The sequence below is a fragment of the Xiphophorus couchianus genome, chromosome 1, assembly GCF_001444195.1.
Source record: "Xiphophorus couchianus chromosome 1, X_couchianus-1.0, whole genome shotgun sequence".
NCBI classification, from domain to species: Eukaryota; Metazoa; Chordata; class Actinopteri; order Cyprinodontiformes; family Poeciliidae; genus Xiphophorus; species Xiphophorus couchianus.
In genome coordinates this window covers 11,405,059-11,428,371 of record NC_040228.1, presented here as the reverse complement: position 1 = coordinate 11,428,371, position 23,313 = coordinate 11,405,059, and the positions used below count along the sequence as shown (strand labels likewise).

At 38.1% G+C, this 23,313-nt stretch overlaps 2 protein-coding genes across 3 annotated transcripts in view; one reads left to right on the top strand and one right to left on the bottom strand.

The window, feature by feature from the left end:
- LOC114147675 (TOX high mobility group box family member 2-like) overlaps positions 1 to 4,863 on the top strand; it is a 103,172-nt gene extending 98,309 nt beyond the window's left edge. For both annotated transcript variants that reach the window (XM_028022243.1, XM_028022235.1), the window contains 3 exons: positions 1,074 to 1,460; positions 1,855 to 1,994; positions 3,685 to 4,863. In XM_028022243.1, coding sequence (XP_027878044.1) covers positions 1,074 to 1,460; positions 1,855 to 1,994; positions 3,685 to 3,727 — 570 coding nt within the window. In that variant the 3' untranslated portion in view covers positions 3,728 to 4,863. The remainder of the gene's footprint in view (positions 1 to 1,073; positions 1,461 to 1,854; positions 1,995 to 3,684) is intronic.
- Positions 4,864 to 8,047: 3,184 nt separating this feature from the next.
- On the bottom strand, positions 8,048 to 18,179 carry LOC114148104 (large neutral amino acids transporter small subunit 1-like). The gene is made up of 11 exons (XM_028023061.1): positions 17,691 to 18,179; positions 16,817 to 17,350; positions 16,570 to 16,695; positions 13,942 to 14,047; positions 13,813 to 13,857; positions 13,406 to 13,529; positions 13,182 to 13,285; positions 12,985 to 13,081; positions 11,893 to 12,042; positions 10,948 to 11,122; positions 8,048 to 10,709 (listed from the first exon to the last, which is right to left on the bottom strand). The coding sequence occupies exons 1-11, from the start codon at positions 17,764 to 17,766 to the stop codon at positions 10,633 to 10,635; spliced, it is 1,614 nt and encodes a 537-aa protein (XP_027878862.1). The 5' UTR covers positions 17,767 to 18,179; the 3' UTR covers positions 8,048 to 10,632.
- Between the last annotated feature and the right edge of the window lie 5,134 nt (positions 18,180 to 23,313).

Sequence of the window (23,313 nt, the reverse complement as noted above, 5' to 3'; positions counted from 1 at the left end):
TTAGAGTAAAAAATTTCAATTCATATTAAAATAATATGGAGATTTTGAGGGGTTTTTTTAGTGCTGAAGGCTTTGATTCAAGATTAAAAGTTAAAGTGGTATAATGAGGTTATGTAAAACATTCTAAGATTTGTCCTCAGGAATTACAACTTTAAAACTTAAATAATGTGATGAAATAAACTGTGGCACATGAGACAATGCTTATGACTGGTGATAATTTCTTTATAAGGGTCAATGGACAAATTTTGGTTGTGTGGACGCAAATGGCATAAGATTTGACAAGTTTGCCTATTTAGGGGTTATTTTTTATTCTTTTTGCTAGTATGTGTTCAAATCCCTTAAAATTTCTTTGGGTGAAGGTATTTTTTTATCTACTGGGAAGCTACTGATTTATTTATTCTAAAACAGGCATTTAACAGGCAGGAATTTTCTAATATCAGAAAATTGCTGAATATCTGTTATGTTTATTGAGAATTGAAAGTAATAATAATCTTCCTACAATAAAATTGCAAAAAAAAAAAAAGCTTATGGCATAAACTATACGACAATCTTTAAAAATGTACTTTTTGTCTCCAAGGGAAACAGATAGAACAGAAACTGAAAGGACCCCCCAGTGTTACACAATGTTATGAATGTAATGATTCAGTAAAGAGAATCACATTTTATTGTTCAGTTGCAGAAGGCACTGTTGCCAGAACACTATACAATGTATATTTACCTTTTTTTAATCAAATATATACTTTAAAAATTGTGTTCAGTCAAAAGTCTGAAACTATAACTGATATTAGTTTCTTTGTATGTCCTCACTGAAAAGCTCAGAATGGTTTCCAAATGGCTGCCACTGTTTCCAAATTCAACATGTTTAATTGCTGAGAAAAGCTTGAAGCTTAGAAGCATGAAGCAGAGCAAGCTTCATGTTTTGTTTTGTTTTTTTTGTTTTTGAGCATCTCCACAAATACATATTTTTAGTTTAAAGCTGAGTTTTCCACCTGATAATGGCTTTTCATTTGTCTCTGTCATCGCCTCCACTTTTCAGCACCTAAAATAATGTTTATTTATTTTTTATTCCACAGACATACAATGATCCTGAACCAAAAAGTGCCCAGCAGACCAGCCAACCCTCTCACTTGCTGCCCCCCAAACAGCCCCTGTACAGCGTGCCCCCTCAGTCTTCTTCACCCTACCTGGGCCCCCCAGGCTCCTTCCCGCTCTCCGAGCTCCAGAGCTACGGTGGGCCGCCGCGCCACGCCCTGGGCCCGACCCTCAGCCAGTCCCAAATGCTCCCGCCCAGCATGAGTGCCTCTCCCCCAGCACCCTTCCAGATCAGCCCCCCTCTGCACCCGCACGCCCAGCTCTCCTTGCATCTGAATCAGCCAATCCGCATGCAGCAGTCGCAGCCAATCATCTCACACCAAATGGGGCTCCAGGCGCCTCTGCATTCCCCTCCGCTCAGCCAACAGGTTGGTGCAGTCATCAATCAAATTTTGTCCCATTTATTGAATTTGTGTAATTATGTAGAGATTTTTGCTAATTACTGTTACACAAACATGTTTATCATGCCAAAAATGGGAATATGCCTCGACTTTGATTTTCTTAATAATTTAGGTCAAACTAACTAATTATGCAACGGTCTCAGTCAATAAAATCTCCAGTCCAGGAGCAGATTGTGAGAACTATTTTAACCAAGCAATAAGAGCAAATGGAGGGCGGAAAATGGACATTTTCCTCTCAGCAGCAGCTGACATAGACCACTGACATCGTTTGGCCTCATAACAGATCATGGCTCAGCACACCCTGATGGCTGGCCATTGCAAACGCTTGGCTGCTATAACCTTTCCTCCTCCTCCTCTGCAGGGATTCTCCCATCTTCAGGCTGATTACCAGAACAGCGTCGGGGGCTCGCAGTCCCCAGGGGCACCCAATCCAGTGCATGGGCAGAACCCCGACTGGGATGGCGAGTACTGCAACAGGGAATGTGGACCCAACCACTGCGGGTAAGCTCATAACACCAGTTAACACATAGCTCCATATTTTTGGGTTGTTTTTTTTTTCCAAGATAAAATGCTCTGACTGCTGCACTTCATGACGTCTGGCTGTTGAGAATACTAAGCAGCTCTGTGAGAGCTCCTCATTTTCCAAGTGATCTACATTAAACCATTTCGCTTCACACTCTGACACTCAGACAGTGTTAATCATAAAAAGCAATTTACCTGCTAAAGAAAAGCATCTTCTTGAAATTGAAATGAGCAACGCAGCACAAGAACAATGCTATTACCGAGCTTGGGAAAAGTGCCGACATCCAATTATGTGTCGCTCCACATACATTTCTTTATTGAATAAAGTGAATATTTTTCAGACTGTCACCAAGTAAAAATTTTGTGTCACGTTTAAAAATATTGTGTTGCTACTTTGGACTTTGGAGAGGACATGCAGATGCAGACAAATTTGTTGCCATTTCTGGTAAAGATGTGTCCAGAAAAATAATATATAAAAAAAAACAAAATCTCCAAACTCATTGCTGAAAGACTGCAGCAAAGAATGACATATTGCTGCTGTGTTCTACTGGATTTCTATTTTAAGTCTTTTGTTATATTAAACAATTTATGATGTTAGGTAATCTAAGTTCTCCAAGGTCGATGGAAGAGAAAAAAGCTGTGTTTTTGCACACATTCAACCTTTTGTTTTATGCCGGACCCACCAGGAACGTTAGTCTCATCTGAACACAGTGCCTGGTTCCAGTTCAACTTAGCAAAGTTTTCATTGGTGATGATATGGGAAAAAAACAAACTCTTTTTTTCTGCAATTACTCCTATTCATCCATTTAGATTTTAAATGGGGTCTAATTTTTACTATGAGGACTGCAAGATCCACTCCTTGCTGCAGTTGTTTAAAAGTGAGTTTGGAGATCTTACCTCCTTTGCAATCCTGCTTGTTATTCATGGTGGCAAGATAAAGAGGGATTTTCATCCAGCATAGTGAAAAGAGCCTAAAATAGACAGCTGTGTCAGATTATTATGAGTTTATAATTAACTTTAAAAAGGTAAATATATATTTTAAACAAACATAATAGTTACTTTTATTTTACAGGAATTGTTAGATGTTCCATCAAGTATACCATGTTTGACTTAGTTAAAAAACAATAATTTCTTAAGGTTATTTGGGTTTGTACTCATCTTTATAAAAGGATGCAAACAAATTTGTTTACATCCATGCTGTCTGCTTTATTTAGAGCCAATTCATCTGGAACTGAAACAGGTTGGGTTAAATCCTGATTGAGGCTCTTTGAAGAGGACTGAGTTTTTTGCTTTAAACCTTCTCTTCAAGTGTCAGATCTCTGTAGTTTGGGACTTTCAAAAGGTTCTAAATTACTTCTAGTTTGTCAGCAAAGATACCTGGAGAATAGACTCCAGATCTGACATTTCAAATACCAACTGATCTGCAAATTTTGAATCCAGGCCTTTTGATGTCTGTTGTCTGTCGTCAGCTTTCATGTTTGTTTGGGAGCCGCTCCCCAGGCCTTCATTGGAAAGAAAACAGGCCTTCATTGAAATGAGGGAAAAAAAAAAAAAAAAAAAGATTTCCCTGGTGAAATGTTATGTAAAATAAACAGTTATGTTTTGCTAACAGACCTCTGTTCAGATATATTTTGTCACACATTTATACAGCTCTTGTTTTCTTCATCAGCAGTGGCATGGGAGCCCGGGACAAGCCTCTCTACCTCACTTGAAGTTATATGACCTCCACATGTCAGACTCCAGAGAGCTTTCTAACATAACAACAGCATCATTGATGTATCTGCTTTTTATTCATTTTGTTTTTCTTTCTTCTTCTTCTTCTCTTTCTTCTTCTTCTGATGGATTTTGAAAATCCCAAAGACTGCTACAGTACCACCTTTTTGCCAAGCACTTAATCGGCCACAAGCCCAAGGCACTTTCTTTGCTTTCTTTTTTTCTTTCTTTCTTTCTTTTTTTCCCCCTCCTGGTCTGTGAACATTGTTTTTGGAGGTGGCAGTGAGCTTTAAGCTCATGCCGGCATACTGGAAATGAGGGCCAAAAATGTCCTCTCATCTTGTTTGGATTTTTTTGTTGTTTTTTTTTTTTAATCGCTTTCCTTTTCACTCACTTCCTCTGTGTTTGCCATGAACTATCCTTAGTAGGAAGATGAAATGCTTAAAGCATACTCAAAGGTAGAAAATGTAATACAGGAAAATAGAATATAGTTGCTTCATGAGGGGTGGACGTACTTCAGGACTTTCTGAAACATCCCCGGCTGAAGGGAAAGCAACATTTTAATGAAGGTGTCGTTGAGAATACATAAGCCGTTTGTAAATCATTGCTCCACTTACTAAAGGACTTTATTTCCTTTATCACAGAGTGATTGTAAATATCACCAAAATGGAACCCTCTCGTGTGTGTATTAAGCTGGAGTCCCTCTGCCTTTTCAGTTTTTTTCTTTCTTTTTTTTTTTTTTTTTAGAAAAAAACCCTCTCTTTTGTTTGGTTATGTGATTTTTCTGTGCAGCCGGATTCAGTGAGGGGCCACACACATTAAAGCTCAAGTCGACGCTGTGTTTATGTCTCTCCAAAAAAAAGTAAAAGCAGGAAATGCGAAGGCTGAAAACTGTTTGGTGTCCTTGTCGGCCGAGCGAAACTCCTTTGGAGGACATCACTGCTTGCACGGCCTCAGGACGTTACAGGGGTTAACGATTAAACCAATCCCCTCTTAGCTCCTCCTACTCTTGTCAATAAGGACCGCCTCCTTTGCCTATAGCCCCGCCTTCCATCCTTTTAGTCTCACATCACTTGTACAGGTGAAGAAAAAAAAATATGTTGCTAAATGTAAAATGTTACTAAAGAAAAAAAAACATAACAGTGGGTTTTCAAGTTTTTGACTAGTTTCCTTAGGTGTTATAGAATTGTGTTAAACTTTTCCATCTTTCTCTTTTCTTTGTTTTTGTTTTTTTTGTGTGTGTGTGTGGAAAACGTTTTCAAGATATCTCATTTGAATTTTCACTGTAGCAGGATTTGCTTTTCAGGTCATTGGGGGTAGATATCTTAATTTTGTGTACAAACCTGCCAAACGTATTTCTTTAATTTGTAAAGCCAGTGACGAAAGAGCCCCGTTTTGTTCTGTCGGATACCATAATGTTTTATAATTTGGTCATTTTATTTAATTTTTTGCAGGTTTTACATGTATTTATGGACAATATGAAGTAAGATTTTGGCTTATTTTGCATCAGGGTGCATTATTATTATTATTATTAATATTATTACTATTATTATTATTGAACCAACAACTTTATTTTTAGAATAATAAATATTTTCTGAATTTGTCGTTGGTACACTTCTCACATACATGTACCAACATTAGCTTCATTTTTGTGTCACAAATACTTCTTTTTTTTTGTTTTCCTTTGTCTGTAATAAAATGTTTAAAGTGGAAAAGTGGATTTTCATGTCTCCTCTTATTTTCATAATCTCGCATTATTGCATCTTAAAAATTCATTTGTTCTTATGGCAAGCAGTCGGAGATCTGCAGTCGCCTGTGAACATCGTTTTGCCCCGACGCCCCTCCTCCCCCAAGTGCTCCTCTCCATGCGTGTACCCGAGGTTAATTAGGAGGATTATCTTTGATGTTGCAGAAGTTACTGTAGCTGCTGTCACGTGGCTCATTAGCTGCAGTTTTTAGGCTTTACTTAATGCACTTTGACCTTTTTAATGTCTTGTTTATCTTTTTTCTCTTTAATTCTGGATAGATTGATATTTTTTTTTACTCTACATCCAGGATAGATCAATACAGTTCCAACAAATCATATATATTCTACCAGCTGACCATGTTTATTTTTTTCTTCTTCTTCTTCTTCTTCTAAAGGTGTGATGATGAAACTCTGGGTTACTGATGCAGTACACAGCCTTACAGAGAACTACTTTGGTAGAAAAAAAAAAGCAGCTGCCTTTTAGTTTTGAATTTCACAGTTGGATTAAAGGTAGAATAGAAATGGAATCTATCATCCCTACCCCCCTCAAAACATGCACCACCTTCTTCCCCGCTGAATGCACGCTTACGCTGAGGATGATGAGGATGATGATGATGATGCAGTGCCCCCCAGAGGTGATTTATAGACAGTTTCATAGAGGGAGTTTTGCATGACAGAAAGTAAAATTAGAATGATAAATTTGTATGTATTTTATTTGAATGCTGGTCAAATTGCAAACCAGCCTTTAATGGCTTTCTTTTAACAATGACGTTCTTTGTTCTCCGTCATTCATAATGGCCAAATTTGTAGAATGCAAAGCAGATAAATATCCTTTCGTCACAGTCTCCTACCAGAGCTGTCAATATTTGCTTTGCTAATTATTTAGATTTCTGACCATTTCTTGGTAGGTCTGCACTTGCAATTAAAAATATTGTGCATTTTAATTGTCTTCATATCAACATTTATATTATAGGGTATCACTTTATGTTAAGGAATGCAAATTGACCACGAACTTACTGCCAATGAATATACATTTTAGTGGAATATTAACTTTTAATCAGTCGTTATCGGGTACTTTCTAATAACCTACTACTGCTGACCCAATTGAGTTTTTATCAAAGTAGTCCACTAATAACAGTTTGGAAATTGTAAGTGAAAAGGCTGCTGCACACTCAATATGCTCTGCTCAATATGTAGCATGAAGAAGAATTTTTCATGCTACATGTTTTTCAGTTTTCATAAAGTGCTACCCATAACAGCAATAAAAAGAACTACTAGGATGAAATGTTTGGTAGGATATTAGTGTTTCAAGTGCCATACATGCAAAATCTATATTCCTATCATATATTTGGCCTGTTGGATGGATTTTATATGCCCTTTATGACCTTAATGAATGTGTATTTCTATTGGATGAACCCAATCTGTTTTACACTGTTGTGGAACAAAACGTCATTTTGCTGTGTGACCCGATATCCCAATGTTATATTGAACTGAATTATGTAAAAACTATTTAAATGTGTAGAAATGAGTGAGAAGACAGGGGCACTGTGTAGCCTGTCCATATTAATTTGACTCTATCGCCATCTGCTGGTAAAGGTAAATGATTACAACAAGTACAGTATGACCTTCGTTTTCTTCCCCAAAACTAATGTACTGGACTAATTTCAGTGTTTTAACAATGTCCAAAAAGCAAAAATGCATTCATTTATTTATTTATTTTACATAAAAAAGTTTGAGCATTTTTTATGTTAATTTGTTAAGCATTACTTTGCATTGTTATGAACAATGTTTGCTACTACATTGCATGTTAACAATACTAACTATTAGTGTCTTAAACACATAGGAAGCTTTTTATAACAAAGCGAAATCTGAAAAAGTTTACGCTACGGCACCCTAATCTGAGTAATCCTAACTTCAACTACTTTCTTTTGCAAAGAAAAGTATTTCCCAATATGATTAAATAGTAACTTTTAACCACAGTGTGTATTTTATAAAAGTGTTACAAATAATATATAAAATGTTACTTTCCTTAGCTTTTTTACTCAAAATATATCACCCCAATCAAACAATATTAGTTTTTTTTCCGTTTTTGCCTATCCAATCTCCCATCACTAATATTGTGTCCAACAGCTCTGATACTGTTTCCATCTGCAGCCTTCAGAGGCTTTCATTTCCCCCTCAGACAGATATGAACTCCCCAGACGGCCCAGGTTTCAATGGTTTCATTGTCAGAAAGCCAACAGGCACAACAAGACAAACAAAACAAGATGGGCTTTTCATCGAGATCACTACCCAACCACTTGATGGCTCGGCAGATAACAACACTGAACTGCATTTTGAGAAAATTGCTCTGTGATATCCTCATTTGGATCAAAGCTGTCTCTTGTGTTCGGAGGTAGCCTGCTCTGTCTGAAACACCAGACTGCAGTGAATCCGCAGCCGGCCTTTTGTTCACTGATGCTAATATGTCTGAGTTCTGCATTTATGCAGCACAGTGACTTAAATATTTTTAACATCCTGGAAGAAAAACTGTTAAGTGTTCATCGTTTTGTTATAGAACACAAGCAATTCAAACATTGAAGAAAATACTTTTATTGTTACATGTACCTGCCATGGTCACTGAGATACAACAGATATAATAGGTACTCTCACTTATAAGATTAAAAATACACGTTTTCTATATTTTACCTGGCAAGTGTGATTACATAATGTAGTAATGTTTTATACATATACAGTATTTTGTGCACAAATATTTGATGAGGTTTACAGAACGCATCCATCCTCATTTGAGGTCAATCAATAAAGAGGGAATCCATATTTAACCTTTGTGCTATTTATGGGTGTGCTCATAGCTGTTATGGATGTGGCAATATAATGAGTGTGAAATATTTTTATGCACCATATTATGCACTATAATAGTTATATTAAGTGTCTTGGTTGATTTTATTAAAAATGAACAATTTGAATTACTATTACAACAAAAAAAGAGGAGTAGAGAACAAAGGAAATTCTCTGTTATTTTGAGAAATTCTAAGACTTACTGGAATAAAAATGCTGGTAAAATGGCACAAATTTTCCTATTTCGTTCCTCCAGCCGTCATGTATTGAATGAATTATCAGAATTCAGTGTAAGCTTTAAAAACGTTTTCTATGCAGGAAAAATCTAGATCCTCTATAAGCCACAGCCCAGAGGACTCAGTTTTTCCTGCTTCGGTGAATGCTCTCTTTGGGTTTTTGTGGGGGCTGTGTCTCTGGCTTCATTAAACATTCAGTTTGGTCTGAGTGTCAAAAAAAAAAAAAAAGAAATATCAGCATTGACAAGGCTGGCACAAATGACAAAAACATCCAATGCAAACACTGACACAACCACTACAGAGATATCTGGTCCATTATTTCTGCTACTAGTGCTTTACAACAACAGAAGCTGGTTTCTGTCATCTTTTCATGATTATGTTGGAGGCATAGAAATCATAAAAAAATCATTAAAAGACAGACTACCCTGATAGAACCACTAATAATTTATTTACACGATAAATTGCAAATCTTATTTTGTGTGTCTAGAAACTGTGGTTTAAAATAAGTTACTGAGTCATTGTATGAATGATTGCAAAATGCCGTTTCAATCAAAAGTTGCTTAACATAAATGTTAATATGGGTGAAATGCTGTACTGCTAGTAGTCCTCTTTAAATAGTGACATCATACAGTGGCTCTGAAAACTGCAAACGGCCCTGCTAAAATTCCAATTTTGTGACCCAAAAAACTGATGCTATAATAAGTCCTTTTGAATAATTTTTTTTTTGTATTTAATGTAAAATATTCTGCACTTGTCCAAGTGTTAACAACCCCAAACTAAGACTTTGTTGAAGAACCTTTAGACTCAACTTTCAGTCTTCTTGAGTTAACACCTTTTATCAACTCTAATGAATCTATAATTAAGTACAGTTGCCCCATTTTGTTTGCTTTTAGTGACATTTTGCTCATTTCATCCTTTAGCTTCAGCTTTAATTTGTAAAGTGGCGGCAAAGAATCGGCTCACTTATCTCAATGCCCCTGTTTAACCTGCCGACATGTTGATGTTTGTGAGAAGACAAAGAAAATCTAAGAGATTTGTTTGTTTTCCAGTTGAATTGTACAGAATAAATATCACATTAAAGGCACAAAAATTTTGAAGCTGCTGTATTAAGATCTAATTGCCCAAAATAATGGACATTTTATAGGGGTGTGTTGTAAACCTGCACAATGTATTGAGTCGCGGTTGTTATCGAAGTATCAACATGTGCAATTTTGCAATTTCAAAATGTTGTTTTGATGCAATGATGGGTGGTCCAAGTGAGGAGGATCAAAATACTGCTCACCAATAACCTACCTGGACATTTTGACAGACTGTTGCTGTCTTTTACCCACACGTCTTTTGTTGATGCTCAGAGAGAGTGGGAAACATGGCGATATTGGAAAAGAAAGAAAATAGGGGTAATCTAGCAATTGCATTTGATATTATCAATGCAATAGTCATCTATAATATTGAAAAGCTCTGTTTTCCTATTATTGCGCAGCCCTTGTAGACCTTTGAGAGCCACTGTACGCTAGCAGCATGTTAGCTACAGAAATACAACCGTATCTACCGCTCAACCCTCAGTTTTACCTCACACATCTTCACTTTTTGAAGAAGTGTAAACTACTCAATACTAGGTAAAGTTTTATCATTAATGACAGACAAAGTTAAAACAATCAAACCCGTCTTCTATTTTTCTTTTCTTTGCTCGCCGGTGGACAGCAAACCTGCAAGACAGTAGATTTACAGCATTTTCTTATACTGTGTTTGCAGTATAATCATATATCCACTGCAGCTATTCACATTTCTAGAAGAAAGCATGTTCCAGCACTAAACGTCACAAGACTGTCAAAACCTTTCAGAGTAAAAGCTGCAGGAACAAATCTGAAATCCTGCTTAAAACGTGACCAGCAGACATTTTGAACTGCCTGAAGGAGTCGCAAAATATGCTTTTAGATTTTGTACACAAGGGCGCTCCACAAGGCCTCTTGTAAATGTGTAGTTTTTGTTTTCGCTTTAGCGTTAGCTGGTAAAATAAATTTGAAAAAGAATGTGCTCAAAATGAATGTAAACATTTGAAGACCGTTGCTCAGTTTGCCAGACGTTACTCAGCCTGTTCGTGTTTCTCCTTCTCTTCAGGAACTGACATGAAGATCTTCTGACAGAACATTGTGAAGATTTCTGTGACAAAAAACAATGCGTCGTATTACATATTTTGCTTAGGCACAATGAATATTCTGAAAATTAAGGAAACATTGCCTCACACCATTGCTTCACATTGTGCAAAACAATAAACCAGAACAGCAGGTACAGGTATACTCTGCCGTGAATTTCGTAACAAACCGCAGACCTCTTCAGCCCGGTCTGGACAAAAACAAAGGCATCATTTTAAAATAAACAAACCCAGAACTTCACCTACCCAGCATCTTCTTGACCATATGGGGTTTCTTCCACTTGTAGCCAAGCAAATACGCAGGAATGCCTGTGAGAATGATGCTGCTGCCCACCAGGCTCTCAAACGGCGCCGCCCAGAAAGACACGACGATCATGAAAACGCAGCCCAAAACAAACGTCACCGGGATGAAAAGACACACCTGGAAAGAAAATGAATGAAAAAGCTGTTAATTGTACAAATACGAGAAGGTATCAGGGAGAAGGTTGATGTCGCCTGATTTACAAACTTAATACATAACAGATTTGGCTGAAACCAATGATGGAAAGACAACTTTACACCTTCACCTTTCTAGTTCTGTTATTTCTTCCTAATACCAGACCTTAAGATTTATAAATAATAACTTCCACAATCAACTAATGTGATATTAAATAATTTAATATTGATTGTTGTATGGTATTTTAGAAAAGATTAACTGAGGTGTCAAGAACCGAGGCAATTAAATCTTGTTTTCTGACAGGCATTCTGAACCGAAACACAAAAGAAACTTAAAGTCTTGTTTCATAATTAGCTTAGAAATAAAGCTGGGATCCCTGTTTATTTCCTGTGTGTAGTTTCTTTGTAAAACAAATGGGCTGAGATCACTCTGCCTCAAACGAAAGATGAAAGGCGACTGTCAAGGTTATACTCCCACGGTAAGAGGGCAACAAAGAACGGTGCATTCATTCAGTTGCCACTCCCTCCCATCGTGGAAACACAGTGTGGCTCCACTTCCGACTCATAACAGGAGCAGTGATACAATGGTGCTTTCACCGAAAATAAAATAACAATAGTCCAGCCCCTGTTTAACCTGCCGACGTGTTGATGTTTTTGAGAAGACAAAGAATCTGGCTGAGAGTCAAGAGGGCTTTTACTTGGATTTAACCCCCCAAAAAGGGCGACCAGTTTAAATCAACATTGTTCAGACTGTACCTTAATAGGCCTTCTCAGATCTGGCTTGGTGATGCGTAGCCACACCAGACCGGCGATTGCCATGCCGACGCACAGCCAGGTGAAGAAGCTGAAGAGATTAATGACTGAGAAGATGTCCTGGGAGATGGCGTACATCATGGACAGCAGGCACTGTTGCAAAGTACAAAAATCACAGCACCGGTTGTTCTCTCTGACATGAATATAAACCTAGCACAAAAAGTAAAGAAATACGTGTTTGGCAGATTTTGTTGTCGTTTTAACAATGCTGTTTGGTAATAAATCCCAGCTGAGCTTACCACACATTTTCTTTTATTTCAATAATCCACTTATCTAAACTTTGACTTTTGCTGGGATTTGCTCAAACTGAAGTGTGGTACGGGGTATTTTATTGCTATTTAGGAACAAACTAATATTTCAAATAATAAAGGAAGATTTTTAAAGTAGAGAATGTGAAGACAGGAACCTTTAAAAATAGCAGTTTTAATCATTTAAATCAACCAGACCCTGTTTCAGAACAACAGGTTCCATTTTCCAGTATCCACAAAAATGTAACTTTGTTTTATCTTTGAATGATCCCACATTTAATAGATCAAAAAGCAAAATAACTTTTTGATAATCAAGGTGTGAAGCCCACATCAAAGCATGCGATTTAATACAATTTAACATAAAATACAAACAATTTATCAAGAATTTTTGGAATAATGCTCTTTTAAGAAAGAAAAAAGTCTGAAGTTTTCATTACAGAAAAAAATAAAATAATATCCGATTCCATACTTTTGCAGACTTCTAATGAATGAAGAGACCCTTAAAATCTCATACCAGTAGAAAGCCTGTTTATTTCTCCTTAAATGATGCCTCGTGGTTCAGGGCTGGGTCTGTGGGTTGCACCCATAAAAAACTTGCCAAACCCTCTCCGCCATGCCAAACTGTTTTTGCTGGAGGTAGTGTGGTGTTGTGGGTGCCAAATAGTATATACACTTAAGCATGAGTAAGTAGTTGACGTAAGTAGTGTTTAAGTTGCTGAACAAATCTGGAATAAAAAAAATAACATTAACAAAGGATGAAAAAGAGTTGGAACCAGTTCAGCCTTACTGTAAAGATTAGTGATGGCACAGGTGTAAACAAGTCTGTATGAACCAGTCCCAGAGCAGCAGGGAGTTGACCTTCTCTGGCTCCAGCGTAGAACAGCCTAATTGGGAAACAGGCAGTTATTTTCCACTGAAGCAGATAACATTTCCACCCCCAGGTCTAAGGAACAAAAAAGCATGTCAATGTTGTGGTTTAGTCACCGTGCCGATGTAAATAGAGATCCATTGACGGCTCCGAAGCAGGAGAGTCCCACAAAGACAGGAATCAACCAGGCCATCACACCAAGGTGGTACTCTCCAAATTTCTGCATCAGTTCATGAGGACAAAGATACATACAGAGGTGAAAATGTTGTTGCTTAAAAAGTAGATTGTGTGAAAACTAAAGACATGCATGTTGTCATGAACTGAAGGAAATCACGCTTACCACAGCAACCGCCTCAGACTCAACCATGACTTGAGGAGAGATGGTGGTGAAGTAAGCCAGGTTGGTCAGAACGTACACCACTGTGACTATAGGCATCGATATGATAATAGCTAAGGGCAGATTTCTGTGGGGAGAGACCAATAATCATTAAACAACAATACAGCAAAACCAGAATTTTTATAACAGATAAAAATTCTTCACTTCATACAGTAAATATGGTGTTCAATTTCATGCGATCCAATATTTTTATTTCCGCTCAGCTTTCGTGTTTCATTGTACTCTATCTCCATGCAGTCATCTGATGGTAGACAAGCTTATTCATAGATGAGGGCAGTCATGCCATTGCTGTAATATTCACACAAGAGTCTGTAAAATACTGAAATCAACCTGCATCACTTCTAAGTCACCTCTCTGGATTGATCATCTCCTCAGTAACATAGTTCAGGTAGTTCCTGTGGGAAACAAAAAATTTGGGTTACAGTGTTTTAATGAGCAAGTAAGAAATTAATGATAAACAGATATAACAGAAGTCTCACCAGCCACCAAAAGCAAAGAGGCCGCTGTACAACGCCAATACAATGTTGTCCACTCCCATTTTACTGCCTTCAAACGCCTTTTCTGGTGTCAAATACGGCACATCACCTGTGTGCACACAGAAAAAGTTATATAAGGAACGACTAAAACAGAAATATCCTAACTCTGTGTTTTTTATTGACCAATATGGAGCTAGAAATCAGTAACAATGGCTTGGGCTCCCCTTGTGGTGGCAGAGGGAAAAAGCAACTTAACAGAAACAGCAGCAAATACATATCTCAAATGGGTATATGATAACAAAATTTTGAAAAAAAAAAAAATTAACATTGACACTTGTTTCTGGTTTGTACAACAATTAGCATTGCAGCACAGCTAGTCAGTAGGGTGAGGAAGAAATGCAGCTGTTTACATCTCTAACAAACCATTTCCTTAAAAGATGTGGGGATGATTATTAGCTGATAACTGATTTTTGCCATGTGGCAACCATTTAGGCAAATATTTATGTAGTGTGTGGGGGGGGGTACAAGCTTTCCTGAAGACAGGGCTTCATTACTAGTGATTATTTGACCATAAGTGTCTTTCCTGCTCATATACAGCTAACATGTCAAGGCTAGGAAAAAACTGAGGCAATTGCTGTTGCTGAGAAACACAAGTATGGAAGTTATTTTAAGATAGTATTGTTAACTGAATCATACCTCAAGATATAGTTTGCTCACATCACTTCTGGAATATTGTGTCCTAACACATCTGGTTAGATATTCTCTTGCACTCCTGATACTTTTTAATTTCTTCCACCAACACCAGCCTGTTGGAAGACATCCTGATATTTTCAGCCAGCATCTCCTTAGATGTGGGAAAAGCGAAGGTAACTTTGGTTCAGGTGACACTTAAATGCCAGCAGAATTACAAATATGATAAATAAACTTTAGTCTGTGAAGGAAAAACATACATTTATTGCATCAGTGTATAGCACTATTAGAATGTGAGTTTGTATTCTCACTGGGCGTGAGCCCACTCTACCTGGTGCTTTCAGATGTTAATAACTTTTTCTTAAGTGGGCCTTAAGCCCACATTATTTGCCCCTTTAGTCCCTCTGTCATGTACTCAACAGTGTAGGCTTTTCCACCTCATTACCATGGTAACTCACTGAGGGGGGCAGGGGCAGAAGGGGAAACAATGGAGCTGGGTGTGGCCTTCCCAAAGGAGGGAAAGAAGCAGATGTCACATTCTGTTCCCGCGTGTCCTTTTTTAAATTTTTTTTTTTTTTTTTTTTTTGCTACATCATTTCTGAGTAATGTACAATCCATCATGGAGCTTACATGAAATAATGCTCAAAAGCCAGTGATTTTCTCTGAATAAAAAAATCCTAAAATATCTTCTAGTGTATCCTTTCTCAATTAAACGCTGTAGAGATGAGAAAAATATGGCAATGATTTACAGCCATATGCAGCCTGGAGACCTGCGCACAGATACACGCGCACATGGCTGCACAGCCAGACTCAATCAGCCGGCTGCAGACAGACGGGCCCTGTGCTCAGGCTCAGCAACTGTGCTAACAAACTGAAAGGACAGCAGCCTGCTTCATTGGGTTCATTAACATGCATCAACAGTTTGCTCATGTATGATTAGAGACAAAAGAAAAATACCTCATACTGTACATGTAAATATCAGGGTCAAAATCTGAGGAATGAACGTAAAAAAAAAACCCCAAAAAACTCAGAAATATATATTTATAATCTTCTTCTTAAAATAATACACTACTCCAGATACTATCAACATGTATGTACTGTGAAGCACATAATTATTCATACACCTGGAATATTTAGATTTTAAATATTTTAATTCAACCAAGAAGCTTGTTTCTGGTTAGAAATGAAACATCTTTCTAAAGGTAATAAATCACAATAAAATACGAATTTTAATTATCATTAGAAGAGTATTGCTTGCAATCACAGCAATTAAATCCTTCTCATTATTACTGAGCATACTGCTCCATGTCTCCACGTGTATTTGGATGATTTAACTTTGGTGAAGAGGTTCAAGTCTTTCCAGAGGCTCTCTGACTGGAACACTTCAAAACATGAATGTTACTTTCAGACAGAAGAAACACATCATTACAGATTAAAGAATTACTTCAAAACTTAATCGAATGATTGGCCTATTTAGATAAAAATATGTGGTTAACTGACTTTATTTTTTGTTAGTTATAGGCAACTCCAATGCAAAATAATAACTTGCTGAATTAAGATCCAATAAGTGATTCACAATTAGCCACTGATATTAACAAGCTTAATTTATAATCAAGGGATTCTTCTAGTCTGGATTGTGGTCTGGGTGAAAATAAGCTATTTGTCTCAACCCTACAAGTTTTGTTGTTTGTGTAGCTGAAAGAAAGTGTCAATATCACATCCTTCTGTTAATTTTGATCGCAAAATTGGTCAAATTAAATTCCAGTTTGCTTCCAGTTTACTCAGTTCCTTGAACTTGACTTCCCACGTTTTAAAATCAAAATTAAATTGTTGTATAGTGACATTAAACCGAAAGGCTTAGTGAAGAAGAGAGAGAGCGCTGAGGTGACAAATAACCATCTGAACCTCTTAAGAACAAAGCATGTGTTCAAGGGTGCTTACCTGTGGATATCTGGATGAAGCCAAAGAGGATGATGATGATGAGAGCTAGTAATTTGGATGCTGTGAACAAGTCCTGGACCTTGGTGGCTGCTCTCACACTGATGCAATTCACAAACGTCAAGGAGGCTGCAACGTGTAGTGAAAGACACAACTATGACTAGGAATTCAGAATTAAATGTCTCCAACTTACCCATAAGGAAGTCAAAATATGACTGAAAAATAAATCTGAAAAGTTCATCCTACTCACTAAGACACACACAGGCGATGAGCTTGGCGGCACTGTCTGGCACAGGGCAGGTTGGGTACAGGGGTTTAAGAAGGTAGGTGGCAAACACCAGCGAGACCACATATTGGGACGATGGACGAATTATTAGCATCTCCACCCACAGTTTCAGAAAGGCTGCAAGTTCGCCATATACTTCAAGGATGTATGTGTAGTCTCCTCCAGACTTTGCGATGGTTGTACCCAGCTCGGCATAACACAAGGCTCCCATGGTGGAAACAACTCCACAGGCAGCCCAGACGATCAAGGAGAGGCCAGCAGAACCAGTCTCTTTGACCACACCTGTTGGAGTCACAAAGATGCCCGAGCCGATGATGGTGCCTATGATCATCCCCACGCCATTGAAGAGGGTGATGCTGCGTTTGAGCTTGATCTTTTCACCCTTGCCAGGCAGGCTGTCAGTTGGGTCTGTGGCAGCAGGGGCAGAGACCATGGGGTCCGATGGGGATGCTGGGTGCTCCACAATAAGACCATCTTGATTGGGCTCTGCTTCAGTTGCTGGTGAAGTCAAGACAGCAGAGCAGAAGATCAGCAATGTGAAACACATTAAAACTTTAGATTCTCACAAGTGGAAAATGTAAATACTTTTCAAATCTGATCATTTTCAGAAGTTTCTCCTAATGTCACTCGGCCTACCATTTCTCTGTAGAGACACATGTGCACCTGCCATTTTTGTCACCTGTTAGCATCGCCACTCCCGAAAAGCACAAGCTCTGCACAACAGTTACATTAACTCTGCCATTCTAGTCTTGCATCAGTTGCATCAGAGCCCATGATGGAATAAAGCAGCTCTGCATCATGTGCCGTCTCCAGGAGAGTGAGTACAGATTGTACTTACTCTCCATCTTCTCCTGGCTCCTTGCTTTAGCAACACTCTCCCGGCTGCTTCTCGATTTCAGCTCCGGCTCAGCCATGTTCCCTCCTTTTCCGAATCCTCTTGTCTTGTCTTCTACCTCTTGTCCCTCTTTTCTATGCCTTACACGCACTCCTGTCCTCTCTGGATTTATCTTTCCCTCTCTCTCATGCACATACAGACAGACTCACAAATCTCTCTCTCTCTATCACCCAGCCTAATTTGTCCTCTCACACACTCACGCATCCGATTGTCCTCTCATTTACGCTCAGTGCCACCGTCACTCAGTCTGGAATTTATCTGACCCTGATCCTCTCAGTCTCTCCCTCCCAGCATGCAGCAGGGAGGAGCTGGAACTTAGTGATGCTGCTGATGCTCGTGCCTACGCCCACTCTGAGTAAATCATGGGATAGCTCAGTAAGGGAAGTGGGTTACAAGAAGGGATCATTTGGAGAGTAGAGGCACGTGACTCTTTAAGCTTTTTGTTTGCTGCCCTAATCCTGTGGCAGAAGGTATGGTCTGTGTGTGTTAGCGTGTGCTCTGATGTCAGAGCTTATTAGGATGGAGGCTGTAGGGGTGGAGCTCCCTCTACTGGCGTCAGCGCGGTACAGTGTGGATTTTTGTGTTCTGAGAAAGGTGAAACAATGGAAAATGGACACCCAGGGGCCATTTTCAGAATTTAAATGCTGAGTAACAATAATGATCCACTTGTTTTGTCAGCAGCAACTTATGCTTTATTCATTAGTTTATTGTGAAAAGGACGAAAAGCGTTCACACCTGCAGTACATTCTCAGCGCAATTACAGAACTTGAGTCATACCAACATGAACAGACACTTTCTGGATGTAAAACTATCAACATTTACTTAAACATACCAGGCATTTTCTTTTAAAAAAAAATGAAGCTGAAGGATCGACAGAAATGAAAGATTAAGAGGACTGGGACTTTTATATTTTAATGATTTAGTATGACAAATAAACAGTATGAGGATTAAAACCACAAAACTTCAGTTACTCTACTACTGGATGCTATAGACTGAGTTGCACATCATCTTTTCAACCACAAGATGGAGACATTATATAGTCTCTAAATTTACACCAGCTTGCAAAAGTATTGAGAGATCTTGAACTTTTCCCATATTTTATTTTTTCATAAGATTAAAAAAAGTCTGGTGTATTGATTCATTCGTTTAAAATAGGATTAGATTATGAAACAATATTCAACAGAAGCTAGTTGGCGAAGCTAGCGAGATGAACATGAAATGGATACTCCGTTATGTTCTAGCAACATAATGCCAATTAAATCTTTGTTGCCCACCGGCATCATTAGCAACTCTTTGGAGAAAACATTTCATTTTCCTCTGCGATTAATAAAGTTTAATCTCCAATGTTAAAGTTAATTAGGATGTTTTTAGAGTTAACATATTTTAAATAAGAAGTTAAAAGTTTAACTTCAGAAACAACATCAAAATACCTCTTTGAATATTTGTTTTTAAAAAACAGCAAAATAGTGAATTTAATGTTATTTTATATCAGGAACAGTTCATGACAAATGAGATTCTCATTTAAAATGCATTTTTACCAAATAATCCCCAAAAAAGCGTGCATTCGGAGAATGAGCCCCGTTCAGTTGAAGCGTTTCGTGCATGATGTTTGCATACCTCTGAACGCTGACAAATTCGACAAGCGATCCCTAAGCTCTGTTCACATGAACGTCTTAGCTTCTGCAGGGGAGCGCAGGCCGAGACTGGGTTTAGCCAGAGCACTTTCTGCCACGGGTCCGGGGACTTTCCCCTGGGCAAGTATGTGAGAAACCAAGTTCTCTGTTTGTAGCCCAGATTGCAAACCTTCTGAATGCCCGGATGAAGGAGGACGATGACTACGTCTTTATACCGCACAAATCTGAATCTACTTAGTATTGTGGTTTCACTCAAACTTTTTTTTTTTTTTTTTTTGCACTATGCTGTTATGTTGATATAATACAAGAGGTTAGTTACTATATCTGTAAAGACAGTAATGTTTTTCAGTACAAAAATACGAACAAACTAGCTGATATCCGTGAGGCATGATGGGAACTGTGAAGTTTCCGTGGTTTCGTCATGCAAAGCACACACACGACGCATAACCGTTAACGTGACCGACATATTGTGAGTGGCGTTTTTTCTCGTTCAAGATGGTTCTGTTTTAAGAGCTTGTTTTTGTTACGTTTGATCATCCAAGTAAATGTCATTAAGACATAAATACTCAGTTTCAAGATCTAACTCTTATAAAATATAATAAATGTAGTATTAGGCTACAATATTCACTGACATTTTGAAGTGAGGTATTAGCACAAAGGGATGATACTGTGAGGCATTAGTTATTCTGTTAGGAAGAAACTATCTAAATTAGGAACCAAGGAAAACAACCCAAACATTTGGAAGCAATTTCAGCTTATTAACTAAATGCAGTATATTTAATCTAACTAAAGCCACAAAATTTATGTGGTTTTAGAAGTCAATGAACTTGCTTGCATTTTAATTCACTGATACATGACTGTTATTAAGATTTAATACTTAACAATAGTATTAAATCTTAATGGTAAAGCATACTAATGATTAATCAAAAATGAACGTGACCCGTGGTGTATCTGTTGTGAAAACTTGCCACTCACAACATGGTGGACAAAGTGACGTACCTTTTTTACTGTACAATGAAGCCAATGCGGTGTCTACTCAGTTACCATGCTGGGTTTCTCCCTTTCATTAGATACGAAGCGTCCACAGTTTAATACAATAGCTGTCGTGAACGTCGAGAACAACTTAGCTTATGCAGGTTACTTGTCTATGACCCGGTTGTTTCGCTCCCAGCATGCATTGCTGTACATAAAATCTCAGAAATATTTCTCTTTTTGAGTATTACTGACTAATAAAGCTTGAACACTGTCTTATACTGTCTCTATTACATTACTCTAGTTATTTGTCTTTCCTGACACATTGTGTGTAAAAATCGGTTGTGCACCATAATCATCTCTTCTCTGCAAAATCGGGGCTATATAGCCAAAGAATAACCTTCCCACTTCCTGGTGTGGGAGGAAGCTCATTGTAGAGGTCACAAACTGAGTGCTCGTCACTCTACCAATCACCTCGGGGAAGGTCTGAGACAAGAGCCAATGGTTACCCTTGCAGGGTATCACCTGATAAGGGTGAGCGTGTGAACAGAAAACATTGGTCAGCGCTTGCATGTCTCACAGGAGAAGCCAGGGGGTGCAATTTCTCAGCTCTCCTGGTGGATGTGGTGTTAGCGGCGGCTTGGAATCACTCGCGGCTGGCGAATGAGTGCAATGTATGAGGTGGGGTACAGCTCCAGAACCCAATTCAGACTACTCTCCCCCCACACTTTTTATTATATTTTTGAAGAACCAGCACCAAATAGCAGGTGCAAATCTAGAAACTGATTTATTTAGCTGTTGTTTGTCAATTAATGCACAAGAAATCTGTGTGTATTAAAATGTATTATTTTGGATTCTCATTTGACTTGTGACTTCTGTTTGAAGTAACTTTTTTAGAATCTATTGAACCAGACAAACAAAAATATTAAGTTATTTGCAAATTCTGTTGTCTTAAAGATGAAATAGAGAACAACATTACAAATAAAACACAATTTCAAAATAATAAATTTATGCAGGACAGTTTTCCAAATATTTATAATTTTTATTTAAAACATTTTAGACTTATAAAACCCTCACCTCACTATGTTTGTCTTCATGCTCTTGTTTTCTTCTCCTCACCTAAACGTTTTCTATCCTTTCATAGAAAAAAAAATGTCCACCCACTGACATTTCTTTCTGTTTCATGTTTCTTTTCATCATTCCTTTCATTACAGCCTCCTCTCCAACAGAACCTCTCTTACATTTCATGCTGATTCCCCTCTGCTTCTAGAAGACGGCCATGCTGTATATTTGGATCATTTTCAAAAATAACACTCTTCTCTATCATTGATACTATAATTTATTTTTCAGTCTATCAATATTAAAGTATAAAAATCTAGGCCACCTTTCTTTTGTTTAATAAACTAACATGCAACCAGGACAGGAATTGTTTTCAAATGATTAGAAGCTGGTTTGTAACCTCCTAAGAAAACAGGAAACGTAAAATTTGTTTGCACTGAATATGTCAACTTGAATTTATTCAGATCAGTCCCTTTGGCACGGAGGAAAGAAATCCTTCATTATCTTTCTTCTTGTGTCATTTTGAGCTAGTGCTGCATCATAAATGTGGTCCATGAAAGCACACAATTGATGAGACTCAGCAAACGAATACCAGAAATACATTTTCTTCCTCAGGCTGTCACTAATCCCTCATTGATCAAATATAAACCTAAATTAGCCTTGGAAAATATGCATATATATATATATATATATATATATATATATATATATATATATACCTCCTCCGTTTCTCCACCACAGCTTATTGCAGTTTTAGCTGCTGGTGTGTGACCACGACAATGTGTGTGTTCACTTGTAGAGAATCGGAGCAAATGCTTTCCACTTGAGTTTGCGTGCTTTCGGCATCAATACTCCCTGACAGATGACCTCAATTTCCCTCCTGCACACATCCTCTTCACACAAGGCTTCTTGTTGTTTAGACTATTTTGCTCCCAAGCCAATCAAACACGCCTCGCCTCGTCTGACCGTTTCAACAATCTACACCACCACATGCAGGAACTCCAAGCTTTGAAATGTTACCACCCTAACCCGCTGATGTCACATTGATGTGTACAGCAGCACATTTCTGAAGCTTACAGACATTTGTCGTCAGCTTAAAAATCATACTAATGTTTGGATTTTAGTTGCTTTATTTTTCACAGAGTGGACGGATAAGTCAAAAAAACAAGTTTCATGATACAAAGAACAGAATTTGCTGGAAATATTCTCTTTAATGTATACAAAGACTGAATTATAGATACTTGCTCAAATATGTGCTGAGGATAATAAAGGGAAAAACAATCTCTTTGGTTGATTATTTATTTTAAGGTTTCTCTTTATGCTGTTGAAAAACCTGCTTAAATGGTGAAAATGTATTGGTGGGTCAAGAAGCAGATTTAAGTATGCGGGCTGCACACATTAAAAACAAACAGAAACCCACCTGACTGTATGGCTAGTGTTCCAGCTAGTCTCCACCTACAGTAGAGATGAAACATGGTGTTACTGAGTTACTGTAACGTCTGAGGTGCAACCCCTGAGGCAGAGTCAGATGGACTGAACACAACGTCCCAGCAGTGTTCTATTGGATTTATTGGATTTATGTAGTAAGTCAGTGGCATCAACACCTTCATCTTCCAGGAACTGCCTGCATGCTCTCGCCACATGAAGGTGAACATGTTCCAAGCATGTAGAGAGCTCTGTGTGAGTGTATGGGTGTTTGTGTTCCTGCATGTATATGCCTCCCCAGATTGTGACTCACTCAACACCAAACCAGTCATGAATGATGATTCTGGCAGCATAATCGCTGCACCAGACCCTTTCACATCAGTTACATGTGAGCTGGGTAAACCTGCTCTCAACTGTGAAAAAGGCCTGACATAAGTAGGGGAGCTGCTCATTCTGGTTTTCCATAGTAAATACGA